Source organism: Crocuta crocuta, unplaced genomic scaffold, assembly GCF_008692635.1.
Source record: "Crocuta crocuta isolate KB4526 unplaced genomic scaffold, BGI_CrCroc_1.0 scaffold271, whole genome shotgun sequence".
Classification (NCBI taxonomy): Eukaryota; Metazoa; Chordata; class Mammalia; order Carnivora; family Hyaenidae; genus Crocuta; species Crocuta crocuta.
In genome coordinates, this window is record NW_027527824.1 from 1,404,143 (window position 1) to 1,420,708 (window position 16,566).

At 54.7% G+C, this 16,566-nt stretch overlaps 1 protein-coding gene across 1 annotated transcript in view; it reads left to right on the forward strand.

The window, feature by feature from the left end:
- Window positions 1-6: 6 nt before the first annotated feature.
- Window positions 7-16,566, forward strand: part of ARRB1 (arrestin beta 1) — a 68,405-nt gene continuing 51,845 nt past the window's right edge. The window contains exon 1 of the mRNA XM_077776428.1: window positions 7-56. Within this exon, the coding sequence (XP_077632554.1) occupies window positions 37-56 (20 nt within the window). The 5' untranslated portion in view covers window positions 7-36. The remainder of the gene's footprint in view (window positions 57-16,566) is intronic.

Genomic DNA, 16,566 nt, shown 5'->3' on the forward strand with positions numbered 1-16,566 from the left:
GCTGTCGCCTCGGACCTCCTGCAGCCGCCGCGGACCATGGGCGACAAAGGGACGCGGTGAGTGCGGGCGGCGGCCCGCCGGTGCGCGTGGGGGGCGACCTGGGCGAGGGCACAGGCGGGGGGGGCTGGCGGGCACCCCGGGGAGCGCCGACGCCTGGCCCCGCGGCAAGCGGCTCTCCTGTGCCCGAGGTCTCCTGTGTGGGTCGCTGGCCTGGCCCAGGGGCCGTGGGCGGGGGTGGCGAGAGGCGAGGACCCGGGCCGCCCCATCTGGCTCGAGGCTTCTTGCCATGGACACACACTCACACACTCACTCGCCGCTGACACCCAGCACTGGCCAGGAGACGCAGAGACGCAAGGGGGCAGGTTGACACACAATGGCACGCACGCTCACATGGACACACGCATCCATGGGCACACTCATGCTGGCACACACACTGACATTCACTGCCACGCACTGATCACATACAATGACACACTGTCACACACTCAGTGGCACACACTTGTGAACACATTTTTGTACTGACAGTCATGTTGGCATACACAGGTCACACTCCAGCACAGAGCAGTGCTACACCTTCACGCTGGCACACGCATGTGGGCCTACACGGATACACGCATACACTGTCACTTGCACTCACTGTCATGAACACTCTTACTGAGACGCACCCTCACGGACATGAACACTTGTGCTGGCACCTGTCTCCTCAACACAGTGTTTGCAAGACTGTCCCAGCACCGACCCCCGCAGAGACGTCAGACTAATGTCTCCACACGCTGGCACCCCATGGTCACAAGCCAGCAGACCCCGGGTCCGCTGACACACACACTCCAGTCCCCACATGGCAAGAAGTGGAACGCACACATCACACAGGGTGGCAGGCCCCCCCGGAGCCTGGGAAAAATGCATCCTAACCACACTGTTTCCTGTCTCTTTGACCTCTGGAGGCCTGGGGTGGCTGGCCAGGGTCTCTTTTAAGCTGGGGTGGGGAGAGGGGTTCCTATCTTCTTAGGAGCTTGCCCTGGCTCAGAAGGGGAGAGGCTGTGTCTGAAATGGAAAACTGGGAGCCAAAAGGAGGAGGAGGTGGGGGTAAGGCAGTCCTTGAAGACAGCCCCTCTAGACCAAGACTAGCCCTGATCAGGCACTCAGGTTTGTCACGCCATCTGTACCCCTCCACTCTGTCCACTCCGAGAAGTCCTAGGAGAAGCTTCTCCTTCATCTTCTCCCCTTAAGCCTCCTACATCCCCCCTTTTCACTTTTTTCTTTCTCTCTTCTCCCTCTTCTTTCCTGTCTCCCTGTCTCCTTGCTTTCAATAGTTATCTATTGAGTGCCTGCCGTGTACTAGGCGTAGTGTGGGGATCAAAGATGTGCAAGACCGATTCCTTCCCCAAAGGAGCAAATAGGCTAGGGAGAAATGACCCGTGGTCATTGCGTTTTGTTACCACAACAAAGCAATTTCACACCAACTGCCACCTGCCAGCAAGTATTTCCATTCTTCAGAAAAAGAAACTGAGGCTTGGAGGTAATTTAGAAACTGCTTCCAAGCCATGCTCCTGACAGCTCTTCAAAGAGGTTAATTTTCCTCTTTCTGTTTTCCAGAAGAGGAAAGAGAGTGTTAGAGGTTATCTGACTTGCTTAAGGTCAGGAGGCATCAGAAGCAGGACAGAGGCTGGAGTCTACTTGGTCCATTTCTCTGTGGCTTGCCCTTGGGCATCGCCAAGACCTTTGTGGGCCCTGGGCTGAAGGTCAGGGTGGGGTGCACTGCTCCGTGTGTGGAGGCCCAGGCTGGTGGGGGGCTGCAGAAGATCGGGAGCTCTCTGCATTCACCTTGATGACTAGTCCTCATTGCAGCTGGCTGGCCGGCACTGTGACCCGGGTCTCTGTCCTCAGCAGAAGGATGTGTGCCTCTGTCTTCTATGTCCACATCCCCCAAAGCCAAGATCTTCCTCACCTTTGAGGTTAGACTTTTCTCCCTGTGAGAGTTAGGAGCCAAGGCTCCTAGGAGCAAAGGTCTCCTTTGTTCTTCCCGTGCTGCTTCGCCATCAGGGTGACTCAGCCCCTCTTGGGCCTTGGTTTGCCTCTCTGTGACTTGAGGAGTGTCATTGTTCCCCTGCTGACATAGGTTGTCAGCAGGATGGGGACACGAGGAGCAGCCAGGTACCTGTTGGAGACCTTATCTTTGGGGTTAGGCCCTTTTTCATGACTCTCTCTGCTTGCCTCCAACTCGCTGGGGGACCTCATACAATTGTCTTCGCCCTTCTGGACCTTAGTTTTCCTATCTGTAAATTGGAGCTGTCAATACTCAAAAAAATGTCAAGGCTCTTTTGAGTTCATTGAATTTGCTGGGCAGGGGGAGGGGTGCTGCCTGAAGCCTGGAGCCCAGGCTTGGCTAAACTTCATTCAATGGATGGTGGGCCTGCTCTTCTCCCCTACCCCCTCCGCCCTCTTCCCCGGAGCCCCAGGAAGCCTCCCTCCCGTTTTCAGACAGGTTTCCTCAGTAATTTGGAAGAGAAGGGCAAAATCAGTAATGGGCTATACCTTGCTTTGTTCCGTAGGCCGTGGGCTTCTACTTCATCTCTGACCTAGAAGAAGAAACTGCAAACATCCAGTACTCTAGATCAGGAGTCACGGCATCCATCTCTGTATCTGGGCTCACTCCCCATATGAAAGTGACAGCAGAATTAGTCGGAAACTGTCACTGTCCCCTAGAAACTCCCAGGGTCAAGGAGGCAGGGGTGGGCGGTGAGACAAATGCCTGGATGAGATTAGTTACAGGCAGGTGGTATGATGACTGCTCCAATAAGGTGCTCTGGGAGCCTTCATACATCCATTCAACAAATGTTGACCGAGTGTCAGAGGCTGGGGCTTCAGAGAGGAATGGCCCCACTGTGTCCCCAAGGGATGTAGAGCAGAGCAGGCGGTTATAATGTAGAGTGACATGTGCCATGGCAGGCCTAAGGAGGAGTCCCCACGCCAGTCCCAGCAGGGGGCATGGTGAGGGAAGCTTTCCTGGGAACCAGGTGGCTTTGGAGCTGCTGAACTTCATCCAGGAGGCCGAGGAAGCTGAGGTGGTGGCACTGGGGACATCATACTTGGCTGAGGGCAGAGTGTGCGAAGGCTTGGAGGCATGAAGCAATGCATACAGCCTGCGGGTTGGGCAGGCAATACTGGGTGAGCCTTAAGAGATAAACCCCGGCTAGTCAGCCACAGCCTGTAATGTCAAGCTAAGGAGAGAGGGTTTTCTCCTGAAGTGCGTTGTGATTCAGAGGGGGGTGTGAGGGGAGGGATGGGAGCAGATTTCCCTTTCAGAGGGATGTAGCAGGAGGTGGATGGCAGAAGCAGGGAAACCCCGTGAGGAGGCTGAGGAGGAGCCTGGGAGGAGGGACCTGAGCTAAGGTTGTGGAGAGGAGGCGGCTGAGAACTATGAATAAGGAGGTGGTGTCCGTTAGCCCGGCTGCTGGGGTGTCTGGTGTGCGTCAGGAGACTTACATGCACCATCTCACTTGGTTCTCCCAATGATCCTGTTGAGGTAGGGATTGCTATTCCCTTTTACAGAGGAGGAAACAGACTACGAGAGATGAAGTAATTTGTCCGTTGCCATTCAGCCAACAAGCTTCTGAACCCCAGCCTGTCTGTTCACAGAGCCCTCTGCCGCACGGCGCTTTCACGCAGGAGAGGGCTTGTCTGGCCCACAGTTGGCCTCCCGCACCTCCCTGGCAGCTCCACTCTAAAGTTGCGCATCCCTTCTGGTTCTTGCTGGTCCTCCTGACTCACTTGGCAACATGGACAATCAGTTAGGCAACAGGTGGGACTTCCTGAGAGGCAATGGGATGGAATGGAATTCTCTTGCCTACAGATGTTTATGAAGTTTTCTTTGTTGGAAGGGGAGGAGGGTGGGCGTGATGGGGACACATAATCACCAGCTCTCTGAACCTTGGCTGTCGTCCCCCTTGGTGGTTAAGCTCTGTGTGACCTCTCTTGGCTGGATGATGGGGAAGTCCTGCGGCTTTGGTCAGGGATGCTTCTGGGGCTGCTGGGAGTGGAAGGGTTGAGTCTGACTTACCATCTCCGGTCCCTGATTCTAGGCTGGCTTCTGGGCTTCAGACTTCTCCACAGCTCACCTCCTTCCAAGTTTGGGCATCCTTGCCCAAGGCTGAAGCTTTCCATTACGTTGGTTCAGGGGGCTTGTTACACCTCAGGGCTGTGACCGTGGAAGGTCAGCAGGCCTCAGCCAAGCCATCCTCCGCTGCTTTCGGAGTGACCATCTATCTCTCTGAGGCCTGCAGGGAGTTGGTGACTTGGGAGGGAGCCAGACTGGAAGTTAAGGAAGATGTAGGGAAGTTTCTGCATAGATGGGTCAGGATCCTGGGGTAGGGATGGAGGAGGGAGGTGGGGCTTTGAAAGTCTTGGGTTTAGAAGTGGTGCAGGGAAGAGGTATGGTGTGTGAAGAGAGGAGAGTTGGGGACAGCTGAGGCCTTGGTGAGCACTGATGTCTGAGGGGGGAGAGGGGACGGACCTTGGGAGAGGCTCCTGGCAATTGGCCAGAAGGCAGTGGCTAGTGACTTGGTGAGAGGGCTGTTGGTGGAGTGGTGAGGGCAGAGCTGGGCCCCAGAGGCACAGGGACACAGCAGAGGGGAGGACTCTGCTGTTCCTCATGCTTGGAGCTGGGGTGGGCCTCTTGGAGGAAGGGTGTGAGGCCCTGAGCTCAGGGTGGTGGGAACTAGAGGTGTGGGAACCTGGGGGCTCAGGCTCAGCTGAGGGTGGGAGGGACGTTGCAGAAATGTGAGCTGGTCACAGGGGAGGCTCTCTGTACTGGCTCCTGGCATCTGATTCAGGCTGGGGGTCTCGGGGAGGCCTTCCCAGAGGAAGTACACTCTGAGCGGGTCCTGGGGATGCCAAGCGATCTAGACCGACCGACCGTGCAGACAGTGAGTGCATGCAGGTGCAGGAGCGTGAGGGGTGTGGCTGCTAAGGGAGGAGACAGCCCTGGTGAGGAGGCCTTGGGTGCTGGGATGGGGGAGTTTCCTGGCGTTCTCTCACATGATTATTCCTACCCCCAGGTGTTTTTATTCCCCAGTTGGTGAGCTCCTTGTGGTTTGGGGCTATTTCTGTTTTCTCTTTGCTGGCCCATTATCCACCTCTNAGGTCCTGGGGATGCCAAGCGATCTAGACCGACCGTGCAGACAGTAAGTGCATGCAGGTGCAGGAGCGTGAGGGGTGTGGCTGCTAAGGGAGGAGACAGCCCTGGTGAGGAGGCCTTGGGTGCTGGGATGGGGGAGTTTCCTGGCGTTCTCTCACATGATTATTCCTACCCCCAGGTGTTTTTATTCCCCAGTTGGTGAGCTCCTTGTGGTTTGGGGCTATTTCTGTTTTCTCTTTGCTGGCCCATTATCCACCTCTGGATCTGATTCATTAGAGATGCCTGGCAAGGATTTGTTGAATGGACTGAACTCCTTCCTCCCTTCTTGCCTCTGCTCTCAGCCCAGGAGCATCTTAAGGGCTAATATTAGGTTTTTCCCATTAGAGAATTCTAAGGATGAAAGCCGTGTTTCCCACATTAGACCAGGGTGGGGGGACGGAGCTGGGGTGCGGGGGAGACAGTTTCCTCCATCAGGTTGTGAAGTCCTTAGGGAAGGGGATGTACCATCCTTATCAGAATGGGTTTTCTGCGGGGCGCCTGGGAGGCTCAGTCGGTTAAGTGTCGGACTTCAGCTCAGGTCACAATCTCGAGGTTCATGGGTTTGAGCCCTGCATCGGGTTCTGTGCTGACAGCTCAGAGCCTGGAGCCTGTTTCGGATTCTGTGTCTCCCTCTCTCTCTGCCCCTCCCCTGCTCGTGCTCTGTCTCTGTCTGTCTTGAAAAGAAAAAAAAAGAATGGGGTTTCTGGGAGTGAGGCCTGCTTCTCCCCCATCAGACAGGCTTCTGCAGGAGGAAGCCCTTCTCCCACATCAGACTGAAGGCGTCTGAGAACGGGGCATGTCTCCAGTGTGGGTCCTGGGATTAGAAAAGATATTATCTCTGATGGTTTCAGCCATCCTCTCTCTTTCCTGTGTGCAGGATGGGTCCTGCCCCAGGAATGGCTTGAGTCCTAGTAGGGGGGTATACAGCAGTGGGGGTGGGGCAGGACAGGGTGGCTGCTTTTGAGAGGGGAACAAAGGAGCCTGTTGTCCCAGCCCCCTCCCTCCCTCCCCAAGGGGCCCTGGCAGGGTCATCTCTCTGGAGACGCCTCCTCCTTTCTGGGACTGGCCCCATCTTTAGCCCACTTTAGAGGAACTGCTTGTTCCTTCCCAGGAGACCTGGTGCCAGATGAGGCCAGGCTCCAGGGACTGGACCAGACAGGTCCTGGTGTTCTGTGTGACTGAAGTCCCCACAGCAACCGAGTCTCTGCCTAGGGCTGGGCTGGGCCTGGCTGAGACCACAGCTGATTCCAAGGGACACCCTTGTACCTGGAGAGGGATCTGTTGGTCTAAAGAGCCTGGAGCAAGGTGGGGCGCTGTGGCTGATGCCAGGCCAGCAGGAGACATACTCCTCGCTGAGGGTCTAAGCGTTCAGTGGCGGTACACGGTGCAGCCTCTCTCTCCAGAGTGTACCGTAGGCCCAGAAACTGGATGCGTACGGACCTAGATGAGGCCCAAGGTCTCCCCCATAGTGGCCATGGGCCTCTGACTCCTGGTTGTTTAAGCATCTTCATCCTCCTCCTCCTTCAGGCGCCATTAATGGTCATGGGGTGGGGGCAGGGGTGGGAAGTGGACGGCTGGGAGGCACCATCCAGGACGGTCCCAGAGGTATGCTCAAATGCTTAATCATTGCTGTGTGACCTTGGGCACAACATTCACCCTCTCTGGATCTTGGCGTCCCTTGGAAGTCAAATCAGCCATCACTGGGAAGGAGGTAACTCTCCTTGAATTACCCCTTTCCTGGGTTCTGCTAGTGAGTGTGGGGGTGACCTTTCTTTCAGGGGGTGCCAGAAGTGGGGGATCGAGCAAAGTTCAGGCCTCTGTCATAGGCCAGTGAGACTGAGACTTCAGGGGAGTTGGGCCAGGGTGGGTGTGGATTGTGCCCTCAGCCACTCCGGGATCTGATTAGCATAGAGTGATTAGCATAGTGGGTAGGCTTTAGGAGGAACCAGATTTCCTGGTTTCAAATGCCAGCTCTGCACCTTACTAGCTCTTCCACTTCCCCTATTATTTAACCCTTTCTCTGCTGTAGCACCCTCATCTGCAACATGGGGTAGTAATAGTGCCTGCACAGTAGGTTGTCTGGAGGATTACATGAATTACAACAGGTAAAGCTCAGAGACAAGTCCCCTGGTACAAGGGCAGTGTTATTTGAGGTTAGCTCTTAGATGACTTCTCCTGGGGTCTGCCTCCCCACCAGGCTGTGAGCTCCCTCAGGGAAGAACTCTGTTTGACTCACTCTTGAGGCCTCAAAGGTCTCAGCACAAGCCTGTTTTATCATCGGCCCTTGTACACAGGTGGCGACCTGACCCTATACGGTGTCCTTCCTGTCTGTCCTTCAAGACCTGGATCATATATGGCCTCCTCCTTCAGGAAGCCCTCACTGACTTCCAAGTGCCGTGTGACCTTTTTTTGCCATTCTTTCTCTCTCTCTCTCTCATTCTTGGCACTGATCCCTCCCTTGCACCCCCATGGGTCCTGTTTATTTACACACTTGTGATGTCCTCTGTGTGAGACCAAGGACACCTGCCTTGTGTCTGTTGTCCCTGTGCAGACCTGGCATGGAACCGAGCTCCATAAATATTTGTTCAGTGAAGGAGGCTGAATGTAGGTATTTCACTGGGAAAAGATATATGTGGCGGGGGATGGGGGATGGGCAATGTGGTTGATGAGGACAATGGGACATCTTTGGGGATTTTGAAATATCTGACAGTGACTTTGTGTTTGTGACCCAAAGGGCGGAGGTCAGTGGATGAGCAGCTTTACCTTGCTAGGAGAATGTGCGTTCTGATAACCAGAGCTATCTGGCACCGGGATTGGTGGCTCATTCCAGCCTTCCTCATTTTGCTTCTGCTGCTTTCCCCATTTAGAATACCATCCTCACTTCTCACTGCTTGTCCAAATCCTACTTCCTCAATAAGTGCCCTGGCCATGGAGCCATCCCTTCCTGGCCCCCAGAGTGTGGGATCTGTTCATCATTCGCATCCTCAGACATTCCCTGAGCCTTCCTGGGTCTCTGGACTGTGGGGTGGGGAGTATGGGCTGTTTCTATAGGATGGACATCTCGATCTAGCTACAGTGCATCCAGTGTGGTTTGGCCTGGCCTGAGGAGGGGACCGTGGTTTCTGATGATCACACACTGGTGATCAAGGAGCCCTTTATGCAGCTGGAGAGATCTACCCATTGGCTTCCCACTGGGCAAGTACTCAGAACCCACCTAATTACTGAGGACAGGGTTCTGGGCACTGGATCCAGTAGGCTGTGGTCATAATCAGCTAATTAAACCAACCAGGAATTGCTTCTTGGCCCTGAGGAGTGGAAGGAAGGAAGAGGGTGGGGGGGAGTGAGGCTCGGAAGAGTGTGAGAAGGCGAGGGATGCTGTGAAGGAGGCTTCAGACACTGGGCCTGCAAGCAGAGATGCGAAAAGAAAGCAGGAGGTGGGGAGAGAAGGTAGGGGACCAGGGAGAGAGGCAGACAGACAGACAGATGAGAGACAATGCTCTCTGGGGAGAGCACCCAAGTGAGATAAATCATGGACAGGGGCTCTGACCTTGGCTACAGGGACCCCACTTCTTCACCATCCCCCTGATACCATGGATAAGCTGCTTTTCCTCTTTGGGCCTCAGTTTCTCCATGTGTCAAGCAGGAAGGAGAAAGGGCTTTGGCCTAGGAGGCCTCTAGGGTGCTTTCCTTCTTGGTTCTAGAGCTAGAAGGGGAAGAGGGCACACAGGACAGGCTGTGCTCTGTGCTTGATAGCTTGGCCACTTGCAGCCCTATCTTCTAGAAGGGGCAGGCTGTGTGTGGGTGTCAACCAGCCTGAGACTGAGTGCCTGCCTGTAGCTTAATCAGAAGGGAAGGCTACTGGTGGCAGCGGGCAAGCCCTCGGCCTCTGTCACGCTCTTGTCCCTGTCCTCATGACTGTCCTATGGTCCCCAGACTGGTGTCCTCAGCAGGTGACCAGTTAAGGCTGCACAGTGTCTCTCAACAGCCTAGGCATTTCCCAAATAGCACCCCCAGGTGTATGGGGATGGGCCCCCCCAAAGGTGGAGCCCTGGGGTTGAGTCACACAGACTCAGCTTTGCTGTCCAGCAATATCGCACCCTAGCTCCATGACTGTGGATGAGGGTCTTAAATTTCTGGGTGTCAGTGCTCTCATTTGTGAAATAGGTGTAATGATACCACCTATTGCGTGTGGTTGCTGTGGCTGAGAGGGTCAGGAGTCGATGAAGTCGTTGCTGTCATTCAAGACCAGGCGTGGGTCTCAGCTCTCCCCTCTGCTCCCCTGTCTCCCGCATCCCCTCCCTTCTGTCCTGTACAGCACTGTGCACACAGCTGACTATGCGGGGGTGGGGGGTTGCACTGGGCCAGAGAAGAAGTTCAGATGATGTCACCAAAGGGAAGTGAGATTGCCCAGGGCAGGGAGGGGCAGAGCAGGGTGGTGCTGGGGTAGCGTGAGCCTCCCCATTCTTGGCAGATTCTCTAGGAGGAAGCAGGCACAGGGGTGGGCCTCGTGGAGGGTCTGAGCCTCTCTCCCTTACCCCATGTGCCCAGGTGCAGCGGTGGAGTCCAGAGCCAGATCTCTACCAGGGAAGCCAGCAGGCCACTGTTTCTCGCACATTCAGACACCACCACCCCTCGCGGGTGTTGGAGCTGAGGCGCTTGGAAAGCAGCTCCCGCCTCTGAGGTCTGCTGAGGTCTGGAGGAGAGACAGCAAAGGAGGGAAGAAAGCCGCTTCCCCCTCCGCCAGCCTCTCCCTGCAGCACTGGGCTGTGACAGACAAGCTCTGACTCTGAGGAAGCTGGTTACATAACAGCCTGACTCCCTGCCTCCTTCTTTCATTCCTCCCCACAGGGGCCCAGGACGAGGCAGGCGCTGCTTTGCTCAGGATTCCTGGGCCCCAGAGGTCAATGTGGCCCTCCCCTGCCCGGCTGGGTGGTGCGTGCTGCCCACCCCATTTTGGGAGGAGGCCCGTGTGTGCTGCCTTAGCGCAGGCCACCGAGGTCGGCTCTGTGTATTGCCCCCCACCTTCCCACGCTCCTGGGAGCAGAACTGCAAAGGGGAGAAGCCTCATTAGAGGAAACAGGCTGTGTCCTGAGATAATTTGCCTGCGAAGTGCCCCCAGACGGGACCTGGCCCCTCAGCAGCCAGAAGAACAAATAGCCCACATTTTTCAGTCTCCTCCACTCAGTTCCACAAACATTTCTTTTTTTTTTTTAATTTTTAAAAGTTTTTTATTTAAAAAAATTTTTTCCTTTAATGTTTTACTTATTTCTGAGAGAGAGAGATGCAGTGTGAGCAGGAGAGGGTCAGAGAGAGAGGGAGACACAGAATCTGAAACAGGCTCCAGGCTCTGAGCTAGCTGTCAGCACAGAGCCGGATGGGGGGCTCGAACCGTGAGATCATGACCTGAGCCGAAGTCGGACACTCAACCGAGCCACCCAGGCGCCCCAGTTCCACAAACATTTCTTGAGCACTAGCAGGGTGCCGGGCCCAGAGGCAGGTAGGTCCCTAAGCCGCCTGGCCCACACCGGTCTCTCCTGGTGGGAAGCTGATTTAGGGCGCAGCTCTGCTCCTGTCTCTGGCCTAAGTAAGACCCTTTCTCAGAGCCTGGAGCCTAGCCCTCCTGGGTATGGGGGTTCACGATAGAGAGCCCCGTGAGGGTTCCTCTGGCTTAGACCCTTTCTACCACCCTGGGCCTTCCAAGGAGGTACCTGTGGACAGAGCCTTCTGAGTATCTGCCACATCGCAGGCCCCAGGCCGGGCACCTGAGGCGTGAGGATGAAACAAGCAAGTCAGCCCTGGCGCTGTTCCTGTCTTCTGGGGGAGAGGAAATAGATCATCACAACACACTGTAAGAAGGGGGTAATGTGGATCCGTGTATACTGGGGGCAGAGCAAGCCCAGTGGTTAAGGGTCAGAGGCAGCTCCTGAGAAGCGGGGGGCACCAACCAGGCTTTGGATAGTGAGCTGGAGGTGGGCCACTGGTGATGCTTGTCTTGGAGTATTTGTGACAGAACTTTTCAGCCAGCACTGACTTCCTTCATCAGACACTAGAGGACCCTCTACGTGCCAGGCACAGCGTCAGACACTCACTTCCTCTGCTGTCAGCTGGGGGTGTCCTGGGGCTGCAGACTGCTTGAGGACACAAAATCTAGGGTGAACGTCCAGGTACTGCCACCTGGCATCACAGTGAGTGTTGGGTCCTGGACAGAAGAAATGGGACGGACCTAGGAGGAGACACCAGGTCCAGCAAACCCAGCATTGGAAACGAGGGTCTGGCCAGGCCTATTTTGGTGGAGGGCCCCTGGAGCGAACGAAGGCTTTCCTTCAGTGGAGGAAACCCTGCAGAGAGGGTCTGATGACTTCCCAGATGAGCTGTGGCCATGAAATAGGAAACCATGGTGTATGAGAGACTGCTCTAGGCTTTGGGGCTGTGGGGTGGTGGTGGAGGTCCGGACGCTGCAGGTCTGAGGGCTCTTCCTGGGAACACAGGAGGCCAGAGGCCAGTGGCTGTCCTGTTGGGAAGAGGCAGTGGGCTGGGGCTTCTCACCTTTCCTCTGCCAATAGCTTTGTGTCTGTGCAGCTTTTCAGCCTCTGGGCATAAAGTTTCCATCCTTTCTCGCTGTATCTGTGCTAATGAAAGCACCTAGCACAGTAGCAGGATGGTTTTATTATGGGCCTTTATTGCCCCAGGGCAGTGGAAGAAACCTGGAAGCAGGCTTAAGCTCAGTAATGAGAACTGTTTCTTTGCAAGGGAATTTTTTTTTTAACATCCTAAAAATGACTCAGGTGATCACATGGCATAATGCAGTGGTTAATATGCACATATTCATTTCTCATTTAGAGGGCTGACTTCAGCAGCAAGGGACTCGGGTGTGCATACTTAAAACCATCTGGTCATCTCTGACGTTCACTGTTTTGCAGTCAGTTTTGACCCCCCTGCTCCCCCAAAAGAGGTAAAGTTTTTTGGTAAGGTGAACCTTCAGGGGTGCCTGGGTGGCTCAGTCAGTTAAGTGTCTGATTCTTGATATTGGCGCAGGTCATGATCTCATAGTTCGTGGGATGGAGCCCCAAGTCTGGGCTCTGCACTGGGAGTGCGAAACCCACTTGAGATTCTCTCTCTCTCTCCCTCTCTCTCTCTGCCCCTCTTGCAGGTGCGCTCTCTCTCTCTCTCTCAAAGTAAATAATAAATAAACATAAAAAATTATAAAAAAAAAAAAAAGAACTTTCAAACAAAGAACCATGACTCAGTCTCAGATTGAGTCCTGTCCCAGGCCATACAGCAGCCTGGCTTCCATCAGCCTAAGTTTCTCTTGGAGTGTTTGGGGGAAGGGGTGTGCCAAGCTCCGTGGAGAAGAGACACACCAACCCTAACCTTCAGGGCACCCAACCTGATGCTGATGGCTATGTGCCCCTATTACCAAAGTGCCTTTCATCCCCCAATTCTACTGCCACTGGCCCAGGTGAAGCCCTCCTTCTGGCCTGGACTGTTACACTAGTCTTCTGACTGCTGTCCCTTCGCTCAGTCTAGACGCCCCCCAAACCCTCCATTTATTCTGAAATTCATATCTGACTCTGTTTTTCCCCCTGGCTTAAAAACTGGCCAGTTTCGGGGCACCTGGGTGGCTCAGTCGGTTAAGTGTCTCACTTCAGCTCGGGTAATGATCTCAAAGCTTGTTAGTTCGAACCCTGCATCAGGCTTTCTGCTCTCAGTGCAGAGCCTGCTTCGGATCCTCTGTTTCCCTCTCTCTCTGCCCCTCCCCTGCTTATACACACACACACTCTCTCTCTCTCTCTCAAAAATAAACAAACATTAAAAAAAAAACCTGGGGGGCACCTGGGTGGCTCAGTCAGTTAAGCGTCCAACTCTTGGTTTCGGCTTAGGTCGTTATCCCAGGTTGGTGAGTTGGAGCCCCATGTCAGGCTCCCCACTGGCTGTGCAGAGCCTGCTGGAGACTCTCTGTCTCCCTCTCTTTCTCTCCCCTCCCCTGCTGGCTCTCTACCTCTCTTTTTATAAACAAACAAACAAACAAACATTAAGAAAAAAAAACCTGGCTAGTTTCTCCTGATTTCCTATAGGATAGTCCACATTCGCAGGGTGCGGGGTGGGGTGCACTGGGGGCCTTTCGTGATCTAGGCCAAACTTCCTTCCAATTCTACTGTCCCAGCTCTCCCCACCACACAGCAAACACTCTGGCTGCACTGACTTTTTTTGGATGTTCGTCCATAGTCTTCATACTTTATGCACACTGTGCCTTTGTTCAAGCTGGTCTGTGTCTGGAATACCTTCTTCCTCTGATGATATCTCCCTTCTGTTTGAAGGTTGAACCTAACTTCAATGCAGTTCAGTTGATCTGTTGTACGGAGCACCTTCTGCGTGCTTAGGCACGACGCCTTCCCTTGACCTGGCGCTCTCTGCCCAGGCACTCAGTGCCCTCTTCCGTGCTCCCTTGCACCTTGCAGGCTTCCATGATGGCACATTGCATCATCATGGTCAGCGGCTGACATGTCACCTTCCTGTGTTAGAGGGCAGACGAGGGTTCTTGTACCTCTTGGACCTCCAGCTCCTGATAGGGCTGGTCTAGCCAGACGAGGTCCAGGTTTGTAGAAGTGAACAGAAGCAAGAATACAAGCATCACACATGCATGTGTGCACACACACGCACACACATGCGCACGCGCATACACACATGGCTGTTGTACTTAAATAAGTGGGGGCTAGAATTACATGGGTGTGTGAGTCACTTAAGATTCCCTGGAGGAAGTGAGCCCTGAGCTGCTGACCCAAAAGAGAAGCACTCTTTCCCTCTTCTCACTTCCTTCCTGGCCCTGCTGCTGAAAGAAAAGAGCTGACATGGGCTATGAAAAGGGAAATACATATATTTTGAACTGGGGGTTGGGATCTCCTGGCCTGGAGGTGATTGAATCAGGCAAATGCCTCCCTCCCTTCCTTCCCTGCCCTTCCTCCCCCTCTCCCTCCCTCCCCTTAGTCCCTCCCCTTCCTCCCTCCTTTCCTTTCCTGTCTCCTTTATCTCCTCCCTCCCTCCCCCTTCCTTCCCTTCCTGAGTCCCCTCTCCCTGCCCTCCCTCCCTCCCTTCCTTCCATACACATTTTTCTGAGCCTCAAGGACATGCCAAATACTGGGGGCTACAAAATTGATTAAATAAAACGTATCTTTATATTTTTCTGTCTTCTTAATGTTCATGCTGGAACAAGCCTGGCCTTTCCTTTATCTGTCTCATCGGATCAGAGTTCAAGTCTTGGCATGTCACTGATAGCTCTGTGACTCTAGGCACGTCGTTGTCAGGTCACTTTTCTGAGCCTCTGTTGTCTTCTGTATACCATGGTGATGATAATACCCTCCTCCTAAGATTGCAGTTGATAATGTGTGTGAGGTGCTGAGCAGCTGCCTTGATCTCAGCTCCTCATGGAGTGAGAGCCACTCTCCAGCTGGAAGCTTCCTGAAGACAGTGACCTTGTCCAGTGTGTTCTCAGTGGCCAGCACAGGGCCAGGCACACAGTACATCAGTGTGATCAGTTATCCCAGTTTCCCTGGGACTGTGTCAGTCCCACATCTTGGGAAACTCCTTGGTCCTGGGTGAATGGGGACAGTTGGTCACCCTATACTACATTCTCCAGAAGGGTTTGTAGAATGGATATAGGAGTGGACGACTCATGAAGGAAGGACCAAGCACTAGGGCAGGCGAGAGCAAGCACTGGGCAGCTGGCCTGTCAGGTGAGAGGTGGTCCTGGGAAGGGTCTGGAAGAGCCAGCAGGTGGAAGGTGGGAGGTGGGCATGGGGCCCTCTGCTGCATGGCAGCGGGAAGGAAGACACAGGTCCTGAGTCTCTGAGGCTATTGCTTTCAAGCAGGTTTCAGGGTTCCAAGGCCTATGCACTCTTTCTGACACATCCAGAGAGGGGAAGGCAATCGCCGATCTGCTTTTTCTAGGAAGGCCTGTGAGAAGCCACCAGCTGCTTCTCTGCTTGAGAAGCGGGAGGCCTCTCGTCCCTCACTCAGCCCAGTGTGTTCCAGCCTGTGTGCCTTCCAAGCTAGCCACTCGGGACTGTGAAGAGACTGCGCGCAGGTCTGGGCTGGGGGATGGGAGAGCGGGGCTGCAGCCCCCTTCTCAGGTCCTGGCCCAGAGACTGAGCGAGGCCTCAGTTCCCCACCTGTTCCCTGGGGACCAGCCCTTCCTGCCACGGTGTCTGTGAGTTGTGGCTTGTGGAGAGCCCCTCGGCATGTTTAGCACAGAGCATGCATACAGTGAGTGTCATCTGTTGTCCCTTTCTGTAAATGGGAACAATAACGTTGGCTCTGCATACCTTCCAGGGCTGATGTGTGGACCAGATGGGATGTGGGAACAGTTGGTAATCAGTGTCATACCCTTCGAATATTTGGAGATGGGGCTCTTGGCAAGGCTGTTCGTGCCAGCTTGGGGGTCCAGGCACAGGTGGGGGATGACCCTGCCCACCCAGGCACAGAACATCCTCCTGGGGGTGTGGTCCAGGATCACAGAGAAGGCCAGCGGCGCTGTCCGTGGGACCGGATGTACTCTGTGGGTTGGCCCTGTGCTCAGATGATCTCTGCTTCTTCTGAAACCATGGCAAGAGGGAGACAGACAGACAGACCTTGTGGGGAGGGTTTGGTAGCAGCAGGACGCGTGACAAGAAGAAGGAATGTCCTCCGGAGCCTCCTCTGTCGGTTGGGCTGGAGGCAGGGCCTTTGTGAAGGCGGGTGGTGATCAGATCGCCTCTGGGCCCTTCCTCCAGCCCAGAGGCGGATTCACCATGAGGCTGTGCAGCTTCAGCTTCAGGCCCTTTGTGCTCCAGGGCCCCTGCCAGGGCCTAGCACTGTGTCCACGTGCTCGGAGGTTTTGTGAAAGGTGCAAAAGGAAGATATTTTTGTACTCTTCTTCTTCATTTTTTTTTTAAGAGCTCTTCCAAACTCCATGAGCTCATTCAAGCCTGGATCTGCCCCTGCTCGGGCCAAGTGGTCCTTTGTGCCAGGATGTTGGTGCCACGTCCCTGCGTGAGCTCAGAGCAGTCTCACCCCACACGTGTGGACCTGGTCATCAGTGAGAGTCTGCCCTGCTGAGGCAGGGCCTGAAAGTCACCTGGGGGGAGCCAGCTCTGGGACAGGCCCAGCTGTGGATCCTACTTGCTGTGTAAAGAAGAGCCTGGAAAGGTCCTTCTGCCCTCAGTCTTCCGCATCTGCAACATGGACATAATACCTACCTGAAAAGGCTGTGGGAAGGCTTAAACAATGTACCACAGACGAAACAGCCTGGTATAGCCCCAGACTTGTCGTGGGAGATCAGTAAATGGTGGTGGAAGCTGGATGGAGATGGGCAGGGCTGGGGTGGGGAGGGTTGGGGGGTTGGGGGTTGGGGTAGG